At 31.8% G+C, this 23,090-nt stretch overlaps 1 protein-coding gene across 4 annotated transcripts in view; it reads right to left on the bottom strand.

Moving 5' to 3' along the window:
• Positions 1–23,090, bottom strand: part of LOC139488812 (folliculin-interacting protein 1-like) — a 62,209-nt gene that overhangs the window by 34,582 nt on the left and 4,537 nt on the right. For 2 of the 4 annotated variants that reach the window (XM_071274740.1, XM_071274741.1), the window contains exons 2-8: positions 19,175–19,234; positions 16,345–16,462; positions 13,523–13,621; positions 12,277–12,380; positions 10,391–10,462; positions 8,625–8,728; positions 5,236–5,319 (exon numbers count right to left, since the gene is read on the bottom strand). In XM_071274740.1, coding sequence (XP_071130841.1) covers positions 5,236–5,319; positions 8,625–8,728; positions 10,391–10,462; positions 12,277–12,380; positions 13,523–13,621; positions 16,345–16,462; positions 19,175–19,234 — 641 coding nt within the window. The remainder of the gene's footprint in view (positions 1–5,235; positions 5,320–8,624; positions 8,729–10,390; positions 10,463–12,276; positions 12,381–13,522; positions 13,622–16,344; positions 16,463–19,174; positions 19,235–23,090) is intronic. The other 2 variants (XM_071274742.1, XM_071274743.1) reach the window with 1 other exon arrangement.

A 23,090-nucleotide genomic window follows, 5' to 3' on the forward strand; every position in this document is an offset into this window, starting at 1 on the left:
TTGGACGACGCCAACGTGATACCAATTTTTGCGGTCGTATAAAAATCACTTTTAATGCCCCATTTATGGACATTATGTTTTCTGGTCTGTGTGTCTGTTCGTCCGTCCTTCCGTCCATTCGTCTGTCTATCTGTCTGTCCCATTCAGGTTAAAGTTTTTGGTTGAGGTAGTTTTAGATGATGTTGAAGTCCAATCAATTGACCCGTGTATATAGCAAATTCCGAAATACACCGTTTGATGGTGCGCCTGTCAGATGAGAAACGTACAGATAAGGTACTTGACCTTTTCAACATCTCTCGACACTGACTAATGACACCTACAGTTTACAGGTAAAACAGATGGGTCGTCTCAAAACAAAAAACCATCACAATTATCATTACGTAACATATTGGATTGGCGGTTTTATACTGTTTTGACTATATAGTTTAAGAATATATATCAACCAAATAAATAGATAAATATATGTATGGTGGCCGGATGCGGCGCTTTATTTCGCCTTTTCGCGTTTTTGTGACTTCTCCATTCATTTTGCAAACGCGAAATTGGGAATTCGAGAAATTGAGAAAGCAAAATCGTGAAATTGAGATTTCGGGAAATCGGGAAATAGGGAAATCGAGAAATTGGGAAATAGATAAGATCGGGAAATCGAGAAATCGAGAAATCGAGAAATCAAGAAAGCAAAAACACAAAAACACGGAAGAGAAAACACGAAAACACAAAAAAGAATTCTAGATTTTGCATAAATTTTTACTTTTTTTATTTTTCTCGATTTCCCGATTTCTCAATTTTTTTCGATTTCTGGATTTCCACGAAAACACGAAAAGGGAAAATGTCCCCATCCGTCCACCATACATATAATATTCTTATTTCGTATGTATTTGCACGACATTTCATGTTGAATTGATCATTTGATTAAACAAATATTCCAATCATTCAGAATTCTAACCCATTTTCTCTTCACTTTCGTGATTATGCGAGTCTTTCGCCAAATATTTGCTGCATGCCAATAATGATTGAATTTGTTGGTGTAAAAGCTTTTATGAATTTTTTTTCAAAAATGAAAAAGAATACTGGACCGTCCGTCCGTATCACACTTGTGAACACGACCAACTTTGTGTTTTTCCACCGATCTTCACCTTAGTTGATGTACATATTCAGTTTTTACATAATTACATATTGATTTTTTAGGTTGAAGAAAAATATCACGTTTTTTTTTTGTTTTTTTTTTATCAACAACGGTCTTCTTCGCTTCAAGATATCTTGTTCAAGGCAAAGTTTTTCCTTGATGAATTTTGAAAAAAATATAATTGACCCCTTGTTTCAATGTTCCAACATTTAAGCAGTGATTGGTGAATACAGAATTCAAGTGGAACACCAAATTGGGCAATTGAAATGATACAAAGTATCCAGTACATAATGGAGGCATCCAAGGCCAAAACTAACAGACATGTGCCGCCCTTGTCAACCGACATAACCATTGTTTAATTAAATATCAACTACAATAAAACATGATTTGTTCTTTTCGTTTTCCAAATTCAACCAGGACAGCTAGAAGCTAAACGTCTAAAAGATGAAATGTGACTTGAAGTCTATCATTTTCTTTATAGTAAATTAAAAAAAAAACATGTCATTTGGACTCTGTATGAAAGTTTTCTCATTAGGCCACACCAATTTGATCCCTTGTTCGACGGACCCGCCCGCACCTATTTTTTTCAAAACAGAATTTTTTTATTTTTTTTATATTCCCGCTTTCCGCATCCGGAATTGTAATCATGTCCATTTCCCGCACCGTTTTTTTGTGTAAATATTATAAAAAGATATCAACATTTGTTAAATTTATCACAGTCTAACCTGTATATAACGATTTTAAACATAAAAGCACCCCACCACACTGTGTAAATATCTGTGAGAATATTTGTTTCAGCATGAAACCTGGGAGTCCTCCGATAAAAAGTTATAACAGCGGGTATTTCCGTGAAGAACAAAAAATTGGTTTCTTTCCCCCTTACTTATATTCCCTATCAGAAAAGATCGTTGTTAGAATAAAGTACAAAGAACTTCTGAAGGATTTGCCTTCAACTGCAATTATATTGTATGCTGGCGAAACAAAACTATAGCTGCTGCATGTTTATGCACCTGTCCTGATTGATTCAGGAGCATGTCGTTCAGCAGTTATCGTTTGTTGATGTTGTTCATTGGTATTTTCCCGTTTGGATATATAAATTAGATCGTTGGTTTTCCTGTTCGAATTGTGTACGCTAATAATTTTGGGGTCCTTTATAGCTTCCTGTTTGGTCTGTATCAAAGCCCTGTGTAAAAGGCCGTACTCGACCTGTGTTTGTTATCATCAGGTTGGGAACAACCCTCCCTCAGACAAGGGGTCATTTTACTGATGTAGAAAAGAAAATAGAAATACCAAGGATTTGTATAGTTCTTCTATACAAAACCTTTGAACACTTAGAATTTTGTACTCAAAAAGAGGAGAGTTGCATCATATTTTAAACATTTTTTTCTTAAAGAGGGGTCCACTTATTTTGAACAATATTAAACTGTTAAAAGTAAATGTGTTAACATGGTTCAAGTCCAGGAATATTATACTAAATTCTTGGACATGTTTTGACCATTTAATACCAGATAGATATAATGTTCTATGAGAAAATATGAGCCCTTTTGTACAAACAAATATATTATAACTTATATTGATCCCTCATAAAACATGTAAAAGGAATATTTATAACATTAAGGGGTTGCCCCCAAATGATTTGGATGGAGAATTGTCTCATTGTCAGTCACACATACATAGACCAGATTTAATTATTTCTTGGTGAACAGGGAAAAAATACTTCAGAAATTAAAGAAATGTAAGTACAAGTGATAAATCAAGTTTTAATATGTCAAAACCTATTATTTTATCTTTACAAAAAAGAATTATAATCGCTCGCCTTTACTTTTCAAGCTTCGCCTCAAAAATTTGCAAATTAAATATTTTTTTATTAAAATTTTCAAATCGCTCGCTCGCCCCAAATTTTGGAGTCCAGAAATCCGTAGAACAAGAAATTAAATTGGTGTGGCCTTGTCAATGATTGAAAGTAATAAAATCAATAATGATCTAAATTTTTTTGACTTTTGAGACGACCCTTCACATTTTACCTGTCGTAGTCGTTCTCAACTGTAGGTGTCGAGAGATGTTGAAAAGGTCTAATAAGTAACAGGTAAATATACTATTGGTATTGGTATCGGATTCGACCCTGAACTTGTTAATTAGTGGCAATATTAATTATGTGGAAAACAAAAGGGTCTGGAGCGGTGTAATTTTTAATCAACACCATTGTCCTATATTGGATATATATAAAATTAAATTCTTTGATTTTTCATTTTTACCCAATGACGGCTGACATATTGGACCTCGTTATTTTAGTATTACATAGATAGATGTTCCCTATGATAAAATCTTTCTAATTTAAATGACAAATTAGAGTTTTTACTCCATTTTCACAGTCTACTGAACATAGATAGTGCAGATGGGGCATGCATGTACTATGGACACATTCTTGCTTTATATATCTATACTTTTAAATCTAAAGACCGTTTTTATGTTCACCTGATAAATGTATAACCGAAGAAAGCTACAAGTCAAACTTATATATAAAGGTATATATACTTGATAGGGTATACTTAAAATTTCACCCCTTTACATCTAGAATGGTAAAAGTGACGCCAACCAAATTCAAACTTAACTTGTGTTTGTGGCTGTAAGCATTGTGTATAAGTTTCATAAAATTTGGTTCAACAAACTAAAGTAAGAGAACAGAAATCAATTTTGGGATGTATGGACGTAGTCGTACAAGTAAGGGACGTACATACTTACAGAAAAAAACCAAGGATAAAACTCAATATAGTGGGGGCATAACAATAGTAGTATTACATGAGGAATAAACAGTTTATATACACTAGATTCATACAATGTTGATCTGAGGTGCTTATAACCCTGTAACACATTTTAGTTGCTGCTGTGTAATTACCATTGAGGCAATGACATTTTAGATTTTTGTTTTAAGCCATTTATTTGATATACTAGTAATCATTGCCTCTGTGTTAGGACGACATATTGTTAATCATAGGTCAATCTTAATGAATCATACTGCCCCAGGAATAAAGTGTGAGGATAAAAAGTTCTGGATCCGCCACTGCAATGTTAAGCACTAAGAAAGTAATTTTGCTAGCTATATATAGTACATGGACAAATGTTATTAAAACATTTTAATAATTTCTACAGCACTTGTCTTTAGCTTGATCTCGGTCTTGATACACTGACCTATAATATTCTAAGAAGAAGATGATGACTCGGTTGTTTTTAAATTATACCGATGCTATGCTACTAATTGTCATTAAGACAATGTTTTTCTGTTGTCAGTTTGATCCACTTGAGCATGCTGAACAATTGAATGTCCTTATATCCACATTGGAAAGTGAAACAGCTTGTATTTAAAGAACGAAATTAAAAGTTTTCAAATGATTTTAGGCATCAAAACTTTCAGATCGATGTCAGTTTGACAAAAACAATGCACTTTTCTATTAAAGCCGGTATTTACCTTTTTAAAAATATTCATGAATGAAACGCTATCTCGCGTAGATTTCTTTTTATTTTCTCTTCAGCCAATGGCCGATCCGCAAAGTAGTGTTTGTGATACTTATTTCAAAATGAAGTTAAATTCATCTGAATTGTCGGTGAACATTCGTTCCTTTTTTATTCAAGCTGTAATCTTTTTAAAAGAGTAGTAACTCAAATTATCCAAGAATCAGAATTCGAACACTAGTACTACATTATCTTGGAGCAGAACATTGCGATAGTCTGTCTCACCAGAGGTCGAGGCCGATGCCTATGGAAAGTAGCTATAGCAAGCTATAGCAAACTTTCCAAAAAGGAAATGGGGAAAGGTGTCAAAAAGACAACAACCAGACCATAGAGCAGACAACAGCTGAAAGCAACCAATGGGTCTTCAATGCAGCGAGAACTCCCGCACCCGGAAGGCATCCTTCAGCTGGCCCCTAAACATTATTTAAATATAACAGTTAAGACTTTTATTTTTTTGAAAATAATCGCTAAAAAAAAATAACCCTGAACTTGTGTGAAATACACAAATCGCATAAACAAGTACCGGTACACTTACAGTATTATTTTCTTCACAATAAAGAACAACACAAACCATACACTACCATAAAGAAACTACTCACAAGATAACCCACTATCCTCCTCAAATAAATCAAAACTGTGTCTCTTTGGACTCATGGATGGTACATCTACAGGTATACTTTGTGCTGAAAAATAGTAAAGGTATATATATGTGTTCTTCCATGCACATATGTAGTGTTAAAAACATCTTGCATTTAATTTCACTCAGACTTGTGCTCAAGGCCCTCTTCATCTTACAGTGAGATTTGGCTTCCTGCTGATGGACTTACTTTGGATTTCAGAGTTCATTATAAATAAATTTAAAACTCTCGTCCACCTTGTACTATAATAAACAGGTGTGATGAAAGAATTAATGTCCCCCACCTTGCACATATTTTATCTGTCCGATAAAATAAATGGACAAAAAAAGTTTTTTTGTCTTTTTTTAAAACTTTTTAAAAATATCAAAAAGGGGCACTAGCTGTTCACCAATTTGACTCTGTTTCTCATATTTGATTGATAAAAAAGTAAATCATTTATCCAAATTATAGAAAGTCTATAATAAACAATTTACAGGGCATGGGCTCAAGAATATGAAGCTTTGTTTTGTGTATTTTAGTCGTCACCATCTCATTAACTATCAAGTTGACATCTGAAGACCTCGGATGGTCGTATAAGTGATAAAAACATATATATAGATATATATAGATAAAGCGAACTTGTGCAATTGAATTCTCTAGGTATGTCTATTTTCATATTAAAGATTAAAAATATATTATAATTATTGTTTTTACCTGTAAATGGATGATTTTTTGTGGATCGAATCAGTCAACTAAATGATTTACCTTTCTTTCATTTTCAATGTTGACATTATTTTTCTTTAAATAACTATACACTTACAATGCATGCACTATCCATAAGGGGTCAAATTGAAGTTCACATGAATATGGATTCAATGAGGACGAATTATTCACTTGCAAGTGAATAAAGCATCATTAATGTTTCGTAGCTTATTTTGACAAAAAAGAACCATACTGGCTCCTAAAAGAGACTTATCATTTCACTATTTCACTTTAATTAATGATTGAAAAGCAAGCAAACCAAGGATACTACCTTTACCTACACACAATGCATTCTGTTGTAAAACATCTGTTATATAAAACTAGAGGATCTCAAGAGCCTGTATTGCTCACCTGACTCTACTTGGGTTTTTGAAATCATATAAAAAAAGATAAAATTTGGCTACAAATTAACAACACTAGGCCAGCAGCTGATTAGGAAAGGAGCATTCATGATATGTTAGGTTTCATTCAATTCAGTGGTTCTTTAGAAGAAGACTTTTGTATGCATTGCCCATCGGGTCCTACGTTAAACTAAGCCCCTCGCTGGCGGCCATCTTAGATGATGGATTACCTACAAAGTAACAACATTTGGTCAACACCTCGTAAGGAACATTCATGCCATGTTTGGTTTCGTTCCATTCAGTGGTTTTCTAAAAGAAGTCATTTGTATGCATTTCCCATAGGGTCCTATGTTAAACTAAGTCCCGCGCTGGCGGCCATCTTGGATGATGGATCAGCTACAAAGTTACAACACTTGGTAAGCACCTCATAAGGAACATTCATGCCATGTTTGGTTTCATTCCATTCAGCGGTTCTCTAGAAGAAGTTCAAAATGTAAAAAGTTTACGCCGACGACAACGGACGCCAAGTGATGAGAAAAGCTCACTTGGCTGAGCTAAAAAAAATAAAGGGCTGCGCTTTAGCGCATGATACGCCCGTTGCTCTTTTTACTTGTCTTTTATTGGAAAATTCCCCCTTTTTTAAGCATTAAAATTCATAACACGGAAATGTAAATTTGAAAGGGAGCTTACATCAAAAGATATAAACAATTCACCAAAGTTTCAAGGACATTGGTGAAAGACTTTTTGAGTTATTGTCCGAAGTGTTAAAAATCCCCTTTTTTTATGAATAAAGCCCCATAAATCCAAAACTTAAAATTTGAAATTTATAAAAATTGAAAAGGAGCTTACATCAATAGATATAAACAATTCACCAAAGTTTCATGGACATTGGTGAAAGCCTTTTTGTTATTGTCAGAAGTGTTAAAAATCCCCCTTTTTTTATGAATAAAGCCCCATAAATCCAAAACTTAAAATCTGAAATTTATAAAAATTGAAAGGGAGCTTACATCAATAGATATAAACAATTCACCAAAGTTTCATGGACATTAGTGAAAGCCTTTTTGAGTTATTGTCCGAAGTGTTGAAAATCCCCCTTTTTTTATGAATAAAGCCCCATAAATCCAAAACTTAAAATCTGAAATTTATAAAAATTAAAAGGGAGCTTACATCAATAGATATAAACAATTCACCAAAGTTTCATGGACATTAGTGAAAGCCTTTTTGAGTTATTGTCCGAAGTGTTGAAAATCCCCCTTTTTTTATGAATAAAGCCCCATAAATCCAAAACTTAAAATCTGAAATTAAAAAAAAACTAAAGGGAGCTTACGTCAATAGATATAAACAATTCACCAAAGTTTCATGGACATTGGTGAAAGCCTTTTTGAGTTATTGTCCGAAGTGTTAAAAATCCCCCCTTTTTTATGAATAAAGCCCCATAAATCCAAAACTTAAAATCTGAAATTAAAAAAAAACTAAAGGGAGCTTACGTCAATAGATATAAACAATTCACCAAAGTTTCATGGACATTGGTGAAAGCCTTTTTGAGTTATTGTCCGAAGTGTTAAAAATCCCCCCTTTTTTATGAATAAAGCCCCATAAATCCAAAACTTAAAATCTGAAATTAAAAAAAAACGAAAGGGAGCTTACGTCAATAGATATAAACAATTCACTTAAGTTTCATGGAAATTAGTGAAAGCGTTTTTGAGTTATTGTCCGAAGTGTGGACGACGGACGGACGGACAGACGGACAACGGTATACCATAATACGTCCCGTCCCGGGCGTATAAAAAGAGGAGGTGGTTTGATTGCCAATGAGACAACTTTCCACAAGACCAAATGACACAGAAATTTACAACTAAAGGTCACTGTACAGCCTTCAACGATGAGCCAAGCCCATACCATACCATACAAGTCAGTTATAAAAGGCCCAGAAATGACAAATGTAAAACAATTCAAACAAGAAAACTAACGGCCTAATTTTACAACTTATTTTGGGTTGAAAAGTCTCTAAAGTCACATAACATAAGAACCTTACAAAACAGACCAAAATTCATCTTTAATTTCAAATTTGAATGTTCCAAAATCATAAGTCTTATACATGTACATGTATATATGCACTTGAATGAGTTCAATTTCTATCCGATGCAGCTCATATGAATCACCTTTTGCAACCTTCTTTGTAGGCTACTCAAAAATGCCCTCATGTTTAAAGCAGATTGAATAAATTACTGAAATGTGTATTTTAATTCTAGCTACATATGTACTTACCAATGTTTGAGCCATGTCTGTTGTGTTGAGATATCTGTTTTGGGTCACTTATTGACAGATCCTGATTACTATGTATACTTAATGAGTCAATAGAATCTAAATCACTGAGAAATAAAAATGTTAGTTTTGATAGTATCATTTGTATGCAGCATTTAACAAATCCTTATCACAATAATTTATCTGCATAATTCCTAAAAGTTTCAAATCTAAACAAATAATGTTTATTTTGTATTTGACTTACATGTGATATTATTTATAAGTTACATTGCTTACTAGTAATAATTTCTCAGATACAACTTTTGATATATTCATAGTCTATATAATACAAAGTTTCAAATATTTATAATCTATAAGATACATTATTTGACATACATTTAATATATACATAGTCAATGAAATAATAGATATCCATGTATTTATACATTATAAGACTGCCAAATCTCCTAAGTATTCTAATTTATTGGGAAATCAGTGTCTGTGTTAGTGTCAGGTATATGGTTGTCACTGGAGAATTCATTCACAACTCTAACCTCATGTTATTTAGAATCTAATTCAGAAGTCCAACTGTCTATTTGTTAAGAAATGTGTTGAGATGCTGTTTTATTAGTGTCTAATCATATATCTTCATCTCTTATATACCCATATCTTCTTTTATTTGAATTGACATATACCCCTTATCTCCTTTTATTTGAATTGACATATACCCCATATCTCCTTTTATTTGAATTGACATATACCCATATCTTCTTTTATTTGAATTGACATATACCCCTTATCTCCTTTTATTTGAATTGACATATACCCCATATCTCCTTTTATTTGAATTGACATATACCCCTTATCTCCTTTTATTTGAATTGACATATACCCCATATCTCCTTTTATTTGAATTGACATATACCCCATATCTCCTTCTATTTGAATTGACATATACCCATATCTCCTTTTATTTGAATTGACATATACCCCTTATCTCCTTTTATTTGAATTGACATATACCCCATATCTCCTTTTATTTGAATTGACATATACCCATATCTCCTTCTATTTGAATTGACATATACCCCTTATCTCCTTTTATTTGAATTGACATATACCCCTTATCTCCTTTTATTTGAATTGACATACACCCCATATCTCCTTTTATTTGAATTGACATATACCCCTTATCTCCTTTTATTTGAATTGACATATACCCCATATCTCCTTTTATTTGAATTGACATATACCCATATCTCCTTCTATTTGAATTGACATATACCCCTTATCTCCTTTTATTTGAATTGACATATACCCCTTATCTCCTTTTATTTGAATTGACATATACCCCTTATCTCCTTTTATTTGAATTGACATATACCCCTTATCTCCTTTTATTTGAATTGACATATACCCATATCTTCTTTTATTTGAATTGACATATACCCCATATCTCCTTTTATTTGAATTGACATATACTCCTTATCTTCTTTTATTTGAATTGACATATACCCATATCTCCTTCTATTTGAATTGACATATACCCCATATCTCCTTTTATTTGAATTGACATATACCCCTTATCTCCTTTTATTTGAATTGACATATACCCATATCTTCTTTTATTTGAATTGACATATACCCCATATCTCCTTTTATTTGAATTGACATATACCCCTTATCTCCTTTTATTTGAATTGACATATACCCCTTATCTCTTTTTATTTGAATTGACATATACCCCATATCTCCTTCTATACATATACAAAATCTATATATTCACAAACCTGTATATAGATTCTCTTGTCTGATGGTTTTCTGGTATGAATACTTTTGTTAACATCATTTGTGATGGATTTCTGAGAATAAAAATATGCTATTATTGTGTAATTAATAACTTTCTAAGATTGTTTTACCTTTTTTAAGTCAAAACCAATGTTGTTGGAATAAAATCAACTTTATATGAATCAGTTATAAATATTACATATTTTCCATATAGTGTTGTCAATTTTGGATATGTATGTGATATTGTTTCTAGGAGCATTGAAGCAAGATAAAATAAATTGCCTATAGTCATTATCATATGTTTTTTGTTAGTTTTGTTTCAAACAATATTCAAAGTTTTCCGCTTTTTAAATAATGTTGAGTGAAATCACTTTTTTTAGTTCATTTTTGACTAGAATGCATAAGAGCGTTTCTTAGTATACGCTTTATGAGCCTGGCACAATGTCTTAAATATGTTAAACTAACAGAGAGTTTGTATCCAATCATCCTAGTGTAGAGATTCACTTGTGGGTTTATATGCTAAAGGTCTTGAGTCCATTCCTAGTACATGTATAGTCACTGGATTTTTTTCTACACAAAAGCTGGTCATTTCCTTATAGATATTTCTAAGTTTAATTGTCGATTTGTCATTCCTGTTAAAATGTTATTGAACAAAGGAAAGCATGCAGAACAAAGAAATTCAAGCTAGGAAGATCTTGTAGGGATGATCAAGCTCAGATCACCCCTGTAGGAACAAAGGAGCTTGGAAGTTATATCACATCTGATTTCACATGTGCATAATTCTACTCTTTAGTCTTTACTATGCCATTTACTTCAATCATGACAATTTGAAGGCATAGAAGAATCAGCATATTTCAATTGTATTACACAATTTTATGTTATTTAAGTTTTGTATGAAATATGCACAAGCATGTGAAAATGCAATGTTCACAAATCATTTTAAAACAACATATGGTCTTAAATTCTGAAGGCTTCAAAATTTTCACTTGATTTTTGTTCTGCAAAAAACTATTAAAAATCAACAAATTTAAAAACCCTTGAACATGCATGTAACTTTTGCTCAAACTATGAAAACTGATATCCATGACTAAAGTACTTTCACAGTACCAGAAAGGTACTGTTTTACCCCTTTTCTTAAACAGTAAGGGCCATAACCCTTAAAATCAATCCCAACCTTCTTTTTTTAGTATGGAACCTTTTGGTACAATTTCATAGAGATCCATAGACATACATTTAGTACTCAAGTTATAGTCTGGAAACCAGAAAAAAGGCTTGCTTTTGGCCCCTTATTCCTATTTCATGTATATAGTTTGGACAAATACAGCTAAAATCAATCCCAAACCTCTTTCTGTGGTATGGAATATTGTGGTATATTTTCATAGAGATCCACACATTGATACTGTAGTTATTGTTAGATAACAAAATAATTCGAGAAGACAGCGACAACAGCAAACATGTACTGGTAACATTTTAATTGCACCAACATTCATAACGTTCATTTTGATTGGATAACGTCACTTATTTTCATGGCATCAATTCACAATTGATACTATGAAATATATGGCAAGCGCATATGACAGATTTTAAATGTATGATTTGACGTAGTTTTCTGTCAGTTTCATTAGAATGGAGATAGCAATATTGTATTTTAAGCTCTGACGGCATCAATTGTTGATTTGATGGTCGCAAATTAAGTTTGGCAAATCTGGAATCAAAATGAGTATGTCAAAATCAAATGACTTAACCACAGCTTGGGAGACCAGCAGAACATAACTGATTATTATTTTCATTAAAACTGTATTGAATTATTTAAGTTATGTTGCAAATCAGTTTTTATGTATAGGTACATTATTTATAAAAAGAAATACTTATTCACAATGATGTTTACCTGAGAAAGTGAACTTTGAATGAAGGGCCTTTGTAGGCCATTCCAACAGACCCAAACATTAGTTCCTCCAATACTTTTACATCTGATCCCATTTTTCTGGTGAGCTGAAATTCATAAATTAGGCTTATTTATATAAATATTAATTAAATACTATCAGCAAAGCCATTTTAAAATTAAAATTACAATTCCAGACAAAATCTCTGTCTTGATAAAAAATGTTTCCCCATAACAAAAAATAAATACAATTTGAAATTTAAATTTACATGCATATATTTATCTATAGATATGAGAAACTAATATAAAAAAAAAGAATATGACTTATTAAAGCAGTGCGAAATTAAAATTCAAGAATTTCAAAAAAGATACCCAATACTTATATATAAGTAATGTCCACTTTAGAAAGAACTGCAAAATTAATTGATAAAAATAAATATCCCAATTCTGAATTCGAAATAAACTATATCATGTATATCTGTAAAAAAAATCAATAAAATAATTCTGTTAACTTTAAAATGTGTATTTCCATTGATTTCGATTACTTAGATGCAATTTATTTGACCATATTGTGTATATACACATATATAAAAATCAAGATAATTATACAATTCACTTTAACACTGCAATAAAATGCATTTTTTTCAAAGTTTGGATAATTGAAACAAAACTTTGAAAATGAACAAGGTTTAATAAGATAGACATAGAATTATTGGAGAAAAGGATGCATGATGCTGATTTTTGTATCCTATAAACATGGCTCTCAATGGCCTGATTCCTAGAGTATTGACCAGCCCGGGAAATACTTTGCTAACCCAGCTTTTTCTTGATAGCTTTGTGCTAAATCAATGAAAAAAATGTGCATTTTTGAAAGGACAGGGATTCTTAATATGTTCTATGGACAATATTGTGTAAGAGCAATGAAAGAGATTGGGCAGAAATTGTATATATATTTGAAAGGACCATCATCCTTTTTATGAACAGTATTGTGCAAAAGCAATTTAAGACTTTGTGTGTTATTTAAAGGACTGGCCTCTTTTTTATGAATATATAGTACTGTGCAAAAGCAATGAAAGAAATTTTTTTTTTAAGGTTCCGGCCTCTTTTTAATGTTTTTGATGAATAGCAATGTGCTAAAGCAATGAAGGATATTGTGCACTTTTTTGAAAGGACTGGCTTCCTACTTATGGACAGTATCTTGACATGTTTTACATCTTTAATAACACATTGAGAGATGAAATTTTTTAATTACCATATACTTTGATGGTACATGTTTCTTGTTCATTGACAAATCTCCATCAGAACATATCAATCTGTTCTGTATACATCCTTTCTTCCTTAAATGACAACCCTGAAATTATAAACAATACCAATTGGTACACTACATGGTAAACAGTTGTCATATTAGTATAAGCTCAAAAGCCTAATATAATTTAAAAAAAAATAGAATATAAAAAAATGCTTTGCTGAGCCCACCCAGCCTGATACAACCAAAAAGGTTGAACCCTAAACAGCTGGGGCAAATTTGGACACAATATTCAAGCTTGATACTGTCTGAATTTGGATTTTGATCAAATTTTTGACATAATATACATATGTAGCCTTCTGACAAAAAATATATGGTCTGACTCCAAAATCTAACATGTCTTAGATTAGATTTAGCATATAAAACCAGATGCTCCGCAGGGTGCAGCTATATACGACCGCAGAGGTTGAACCCTGAACAGTTGGGGCAAGTATGGACACAACATTTAAGCTGGATTCAGCTCTAAATTTGAATTGTGATTAAATAGTTGACACAGCATAGGTTTCTGACACAGAATGAATGTGGTCTAATGAACTTAAAATATTTGTTTTGCCTTTGAGCAATTCACTATGCTGTTGAATATAAATCCTCTCAAAAAAATGTTTGAAGAAATTTTCTTTTTATTTATGAAATCTGAAATGAGAAAAATTTACCCCCCCCCCCCTTTTTATTCACATCCCCCTTTCCCTTTTTCCAAAACTGATCTCAATTCAAATTCCTAATGGAGTTTGCAACAATAACTACTCATTTAAATACATCATAAAATATTAAAATGTAAAATAAAGTGCTTGTTATCACTGAATGGTAAAGATTGTTTTAATTTATCAGTTGGTAGTAAAAGTGAATATACATTGTATATTGTATAAAACAATGATTTAAGTTGATTCAACTACTATTCTGGACAAAGAAAGATAACTCCAATTGAAAATTTCTTGCTATTGCACAATATTGTGCAATTAGATATTCCTTGCTATTGCGCAATACTGTGCAATTGAAAATATTTGCTATTGCACAATACTGTGCAATTGAAGATTTCTTGCTATTGCGCAATACTGTGCAATTGAAAATTGCTTGCTATTGCACAATACTGTGCAATTGAAGATTTCTTGCTATTGCTGAATACTTAATATAATAATTTTGGATCCTGATTTGAACCAACTTGTAAACTGGGCCCATAATCAAAAATCTAAGTATATGTTTAGATTCAGCATATCAAAAAAGCCCAAGAATTCAATTTTTATTAAAATCAAACTTAGTTTAATTTTGGACCCTTTGGACTTTAATGTAGACCAATTTGAAGACGGGACCAAAAATTAAGAATCTACATACACAGTTAAATTCGGCATATCAAAGAACCCCAATTATTCAATTTTTGATGAAATCAAACAAAGTTCAATTTTGGACCCTTTGGGACCCTTATTCCTAAACTGTTGGGAAAAAACATCCCAAAATCAAACCCAACCTTCCTTTTATGGTCATAAACCTTGTGTTTAAATTTCATAGATTTTTATTTACTTATACTTAACTTTATATGGTGCGAAAACCAAGAATAATGCTTATTTGGGCCCCTTTTTGGCCCCTAATTCCTAAACTGTAGGAACAAAACTCCAAAAATCAATCCCAACCTTCCTTTTGTGTTCATAAACCTTGTGATTAAATTTCATTGATTTCTATTTACTTATACTAAAGTTATTGTACGAAAACCAAGAATAATGCTTATTTGGGCCCTTTTTTGGCCCCTAACTCCTAAACTGTTGGAACCAAAACTCCCAAAATCAATCCCAACCTTTCTTTTGTGGTAATAAACCTTGTGTCAAAATTTCATAGATTTCTATTTACTTAAACTAAAGTTATAGTGCGAAAACCAAGAAAATGCTTATTTTGGCCCTTTTTGGACCCTAATTCCTAAAATGTTGGGACCAAAACTCCCAAAATCAATCCCAACCTTCCTTTTGTGGTCATAAACCTTGTGTTAAAATTTCATAGATTTCTATTCTCTTTTACTAAAGTTAGAGTGCAAAAACTAAAAGTATTCGGACGACGACGACGCAAGACGACAACGACGCCAACGTGATAGCAATATACGACGAAAAATTTAAATTTTTGCGGTCGTATAAAAACCACATAAGTTTAATTTTTAATCGTTCAAGCCTTAACATGGACTTATTTGAAAACAGGCCCAAAATAAAAAATCAAATGCACAATAAGGTTCAGCAAATCATACTTGAAGTTATTTAAAACAGTCGTATTTGTTTTGAATTGAAGATTTCTTGCTATTGCTTAATACTGTGCAATTAAAAATTCTTGCTATTTTGCAATACTGTGTTTTTGCGAAATACTGTGCAATTGAAGATTTCTTGCTATTGCGCAATACTGTGCAATCGAAAAATATCTTGCTTTTGCCCAATACTTTGCTTGTACAACATGTACAATACTGTGTGCTTTTGCGCAATATTGTGCAATTGAAAATATCTTGCTATTTAGCAATACTGTGCAATTGAAGATTTCAAAATTTTGAAGTAAAAAATGAACAGAACCCCCCAAAACAATCCTCCCAAGTTCGATCCCAGCCTTACCTTTGTGGTATGGAACCTTGTAGTACAATTTATGAGAGATCCATACACTTACACACAATTAATTGTCTGGAAACTTGAAAAATGCTTGTTTTTGGACCCTTTTATGCCCCAAATTCCTGGGATTCTGCAGCCGACAACAACTAAAGTATTAGCAACTATATTAGCAACCTTAAAACAATAAATAAAATTTACCTGCAATTCTTCTGTTTTCCTTAAAGATGTAGAATCATATAAAATATTTCTATCTCGTTCATTATCATGGTATAACACCAACCTTATCTTAGTACGCTCTAATTTTGGTGGTTTCCATCTAAAACAATAAACATTTTATATTGTAATAATTTGAAAAAAAACCATCATTTTCATTGAAAAGTATCTTTGATTTTACTTTTTGTGTTTTTTTTTAAATCCACCGTTAATATTTATTCCAAGACTGAAGTACTATAAATATTTTTTTTTCTGAGACAAGTGCCTGTGCCCCTACCGGTTAAAAATCTCTTTTTGTATGTAGCCCTAAAAAATGATAGAGACTTATAAGAAATAAATAGATGTACATGTACCATGACCGCATGCATAGAGAGACTATTTAATATTTATAAGAAATAAAGAGATGTACATGTACATGTACCATGAGCGAGAGGCTTATAAGAAATAAAGAGATGTACATTTAACATGAGCGAGAGACTTATAAGAAATAAAGAGATGTACATATAAATTTGTACCATGAGAGAGACTTATAAGAAATAAATAGATGTACATGTACCATGAGCGAGAGACATATAAGAAGTAAAGAGATGTACATGTACCATGAGCGAGAGACTTATAAGAAGTAAAGAGATGTACATGTACCATGAGCGGGAAACTTTTAAGAAGTAAAGAGATATACATGTACCATGAGCGAGAGACTTATAAGAAGGAAAGAGATGTATGTGTACCATGAGCGAGAGACTTATAAGAAGTAAAGAGATGTACATGTACCATGAGCGGGAGACTTATAAGAAGTAAAGAGATGTACATGTACCATGAGCGGGAGACTTATAAGAAGTAAAGAGATGTACATGTACCATGAGCGAGAGACTTATAAGTAAAGAGATGTACATGTACCATGAGCGGGAGACTTATAAGAAACAAAGAGATGTACATGTACCATGAGCGGGAGACTTATAAGAAATAAAGAGATGTACATTTACCATAAGCGAGAAACTTATTAGAAGTAAAGACATGTACATGTACCATGAGCGGGAGACTTATAAGAAGTAAAGAGATATAAATTTACCATGAGCGAGAGACTTATAAGAAATAAAGAGATGTACATGTACCATGAGCGAGAGACTTATAAGAAATAAAGAGATGTACATGTACCATGAGCGAGAGACTTATAAGAAGTAAAAAGATGTACATGTACCATGAGCGGGAGACTTATAAGAAATAAAGAGATGTACATGTACCATGATCACATGATGCACTTGTTGCAATTTCAAGGAATAAAGTTCCATAACTCCTCAATGTCATATCAGAAATTTATAAAAAAAAAAAGCACACACAAAGGAGTCATTTCATAAACCAGTCACCAAAGTTTCATGTTTTTTTAGTTAATGTCCGACATGGTGACTACAGACAGACAACATTATAATACCATAACAGGTCTTGTAAACATGCATATAATAATTAGAGTTAATTTTCTCAAGTATGACTATAAACATATTTGTAATTATATGAATGACTAATCTCTTAACATGTCTTTAATAGGTACCATAAAAATACTATGAATTTGAAATAGTAAGTAATTGGGGACGAAGTACCCACATCAAAGATCCCATGAATTTGAAATAGTAAGTATGACCCTTACTTCCAATGGCTTAACACCTCACACATTGTACATCATGTACATGTAGTATAAACCAGCCAAAGAAAAAAATATAAAAATATGATCATTTTTTCATGCATTTTTTTGTAACTTGAAGTGGAGTAATCTATAAACATAAAAACTTAATTTAAGTTGATCATGATAATGGTGCAGTAGGATAGTTTTCACTGACAAATATGACAAAGCATCATCAAGTATTTACCTGCTTTTGGCTTGGGTAAAGTGAAAGAAATACACTGCATCAGCATACATTGTACATTCTACTATTATGGGTGTCATTAAAAGAATTATAAGGCAGTTATAAAGTGTGTGAATGTGGGTGAATTGAAATAATCAGGTCATTTTGAACAGTGAATGCTTAAGGAAATTGCATGGCACATACAGTGTACACAATACATGATAGTAACATCACCTTTAAAATACCATTCATAGTTCACTTATGATCAGAGTCTTACTTCTTTTCATGAAAAGATTGAAAAAGTTTCTGTATTCTGGTTGACAGACGACTTAAGCTTTAAACCTGATGATCATAAAATAAACAGTGTAAAAACTTGTAATATCTTTGAATTTAATTAGACAATTAGTTAATTTCTTTTTTTTGCCTGAAACGTATATGTATATATTTTAAAATTACTTGTACAGTATCAATCCTTATATATACTAATTACTATATATAGTAAATTACTTCTTTATAAAGCCAAAAGGAATGAGCAACTACAAGTGTTATAAGAAAATGAACTTTGAATGGCATTTTATGGGCATATTATACAGTTTTGATCCCACAGTGAATTTTTTATGAAAGTTTGCACACAAGTATGTTTATCTAATTTAGAAAAAAAAAAGTTAAACAAGCCAAATTCCATTTCTAAAAGGAGTGGTCAAAGAACCCGTTTTTAAGTTAAATCAGTTTGACTAATAAAGCTGTTAAAATTGTATCTTTTCCGATATGTCAGATTGCTGATGTGAAAAATAACATTTGAGGTTGGCAACATCATTACCCCCCCTATAACCGTATGCCCTTAAGATCAGTACGGTACAATGTATATGCAGATAAATTAACTTTTATTTTTACCAATTCCTAAAATGAATTGAGATGTACATGTGTGAATAGGTTTCTGGTATTGACAGGAAGTGAGAGATATATAAAACCCTTACACAGATTTCTTAATTTCTGTGTCATTTATACCATTTTCAACCCACTGTTTACAGGTAGTTCTGAAAAGCAAACATACTTGAACATGAAAATGCTAATTTCAGTATAAAGTCATTTTCATTTCATTGAGACAGCTTTCTTGCAGTTTGTAAATTTTTCTCAATTTAAAAGTAATGTATATATTATGTATATAATATTACATGTATTAGTTAACAAGTAATTGAATATTATAAGAGAAATCCTTAATATACATGTATGAAATGCCTAACAACAGTTGTACACATGAGGATGATGCAATATTCCATGTAATTAATATTTTCAGGAGACTTAGCAGTTACTTGAAAACATGTAAAACATATGACTTCTATATGGAATATTTTTTTTAACTTGTCGATGACATTGCTGACAAGAATTGTTCATGAAGAGTCCTTACAAGGCCCAATAGATAGACACCTAGTAGTAACATGTAAACCATGAATATGTGTTACAGTACAGGGAAAACAGTAGTATTTAATTTTCCCAGCATTAGGTTGGCCTTTTGTGTACCCAAGGCAGGTGAAGGAAGTCAAATTAGGAGCGCTGTGATTGGATGTAAGGGTACAATATATTTTTTATTTATCTATGAATAACTGCAGTGTGTATATTTACAATATAAATTTTAAAACCTATTGAAATATTTTCTAGAGAATTATTCGAAAAGACTTGCAAAATTTCATAAATTTGGTGCAAAATGACGGTGGGCATGGATAACATAAACAAGCTCCGTTGGAAGTTGGTCATGATACTATTTGGCTTTAATTTTTAAAACAGAATAATAAAGTTCTAACACAACATATAACTGTTTTATCCAGGTTTTTATCTTAAAAAGTGGTAAATTTAGAAAATGTTAACATTGTCGCCTACGGCAGAATAAATAGTACCGTTTTCCCTATACTGAAGATAGCAAGGGAAATCAAAGTCACTCAAACTTCAATTCTTTTATACTATTTTGAAGCTTTTGATTAGTACATTTGATTTTTATCACAAAGAATAGAAATTTTTCACTGAGAACAATACTGTGTTGAGAAAAGTGCTGAGTCATCATGATAGGTCAAATTGATTGGTAATGATATAAAACTTTATTTTAGGATGTCAATATTAACTATATTGTGTTAAATGCACCATATTATAGTTCTTTTGTATTTGATTTCACCTTTCGCAATGATTTTTTCAATTGGAAACACCAGAATTCAAGTCGCGACAAATATTTTTTACTGAAATGTTTGCCTTTTTTGCTGCGTAATTTCCTAAATGTATAACTTGGGTATTTCTGTAAACATAATCTATTAAAATGGGAAATTGCCTGGTTTAGTTTGTACTGTTTATGGAATTAGGCAATATTTGGTCACATTGAAAGCATTTTCAGTGTTAGAATTGTTCATCTAAGAAAAAAAGAGGCCCACTTGAGGCTAAATTTACATAGAATTTATACTCTCCTGTGTAAAGAATTGTTCACATTCTTGATAATGCATGCAGCAAATATTTCAAAAGTGCTTTATTTTGTAGTTTCTTTCTTTTATTATATCAGACATAAATCTTTTTTTCATTTCCTACTGTTTGAAAGGACTTTTGTTGGAAATTAATACTCCCAAGGGACATAATTCAGCTTTTTACATTGATTAATACAGGCAACAAAGGCAACTTTACAGCTGAGTAGTTTGCATATTTAAAGTTTAAAGTGTCTAATATCTTTGTTTTCATCATCTCAAGACAGAATAATAGATTTTATAACAAGCTCTAAAATTTTTAACCACAATATGGCATATACTAAAGCATGGAATGGAGATTAGTATGAAAAATCTTGAATTTGTGCATTTCTTGTAAATTTTTGATAAAATGAATACAAATTGAATGGAACTGTCCATTTTATCTGTTTAAATGGAACTATTTATCATTCTTTTTAAATAAGATAAGATATGATTGGATACAGGTTGTTTATTAAGGCTTTTCTGAAAGAAGTAGAGAATGAGGTAAACCAGCATGTAGGGGTGGGGACATAAAATGATCTATGTTTCTTTAAGTACTGGGGACATACAAGTATTTATTATAGCCAAGGTTTTCACAATAGCCCAGTATTGCATTAATAATGTCATAAGAATTCTTTATATCTTTATGTCACAGTATAGGGAAAACGGTAGTATTTAATTTTCCCAGCATTAGGCCACAACAATTTGATTACTTGTTCGACGGACCCGCCCGCACCTATTTTTTTCAAAACAGAATTTTTTATTTTTTTTATATTCCCGCTTTCCGCATCCGGAAATGTAATCATGTCCATTTCCCGCACCGTTTTTTTTGTAAATATTATAAAATCAACATTTGTTTTTTAAAATCACATTCTAAACCTGTTAATAACGATTTTAAACCTAGAAGCACCCCATAACACTGTGTAAATATCTGTGAAAATATTTGTTTCAGCATGAAACGTGGGAGTGCTCCGTTATAAATATATTAAAGCGGAAATACCTGTACAGAACAAAACATTGGTTTCTTTCCCCCTTACTTATATTCCCTATCAAAAGATGTTTGTTGTTAGAATAAAGTAAACAGGATTTACCTTCACCTGCAATTATATTGTATGCTGGCGAAACAAAACTATACACAGCCGCTGCATGTTTATGTACCTGTCCTACTTGATTCAGGGGCCTGTCGTTCAGCAGTTATCGTTTGTAGATGTGGTTCATTGGTATTTTCTAGTTTCACGTTTGGATATATAAATTAGATAGTTGGTTTTCCTGTTCGAATTGTGTACACCAATAAGTGTGGGGTCCCTTAAAGCTTGCTGTTTGGTCTGGATCAAAGCCCTGTGTAAAAGGCCGTATTTGACCTGTGATTGTCATGCTCGTTGTCATGATTGTTATTATCAGGTTGTGAACAACCCTCCCTCAGATAAGGGGTAATTTTTCTGTTGTAGAAAAGAAAATAGAACTACCAAGGATTTGTAAAGTGCTACTATACAAAACCTTTGAAAATTTAGATTTTTTTACTCAAAAAGAGGAGAAATACATCATATTTTAAACAATTTTTCTAAAAGAGGGGTCCACTTATTTTGAATAATATTAAATAAACTGTTTATAAAGTAAATGTGTTAACATGGTTTAAGTCCAGGAATATTACAAAATTCTTGGACATGTTTTGACCATTTGATACAAGATAGATATATAGTTCTTTGGGAACATATGAGCCCTTTTGTACGAAAAGATGTTTTTTACAAAGAAATATATTATGACTTTAATATATTGACCCCTCATAAAAGGGTTATTTACATTATAACATTAAGGGGTTGTTCCCAACCTGATTATGACTTAATGTAGATGGAAAATTGGCCCATTGTCAGTCCCACATAGATAGACCAGATTTAATTATACAATTATTTCATGGTGAACAGGGAAAAAATACTTCATAAATTAAAGAAATTTCAAAGTACAAGTCATAAATTTTTTTAATTTTGAGTTTTAATATTGTCAAAACCTACTATTTTATGTTTACAAAAAAAAATTTATAATCGCTCGCCTTTACTTTTCCAGCTTCGCCTCAAAAATTTTCAAATTAAATATTTTTTTATTAAAATTTTCAAATCGCTCGCTCGCCCCAATTTTTGGAGTCCAAAAATCCGTAGAACAAGAAATTAAATTGGTGTGGCCTTAGGTTGGCCTTTTGTGTACCCAAGGCAGGTGAAGGAAGTCAAATTAGGAGCGCTGTGATTGGATAAATTACTAGGCACAATGAAACCATGCAGTCAATAACAAAATTCTCAAAACTGAATTGTAACTTTTCCTCCAGTGACATTTTGCCTTTTAAAACTGTTAGTCATGAAAGTATGAAAGTGTAAAAGTCAAATTCAATGTTTCACATTTTGAATGTTATATCTTTTCTTAC

This window comes from Mytilus edulis, chromosome 9 (assembly GCF_963676685.1).
Source record: "Mytilus edulis chromosome 9, xbMytEdul2.2, whole genome shotgun sequence".
In the NCBI taxonomy this organism is placed as follows: Eukaryota; Metazoa; Mollusca; class Bivalvia; order Mytilida; family Mytilidae; genus Mytilus; species Mytilus edulis.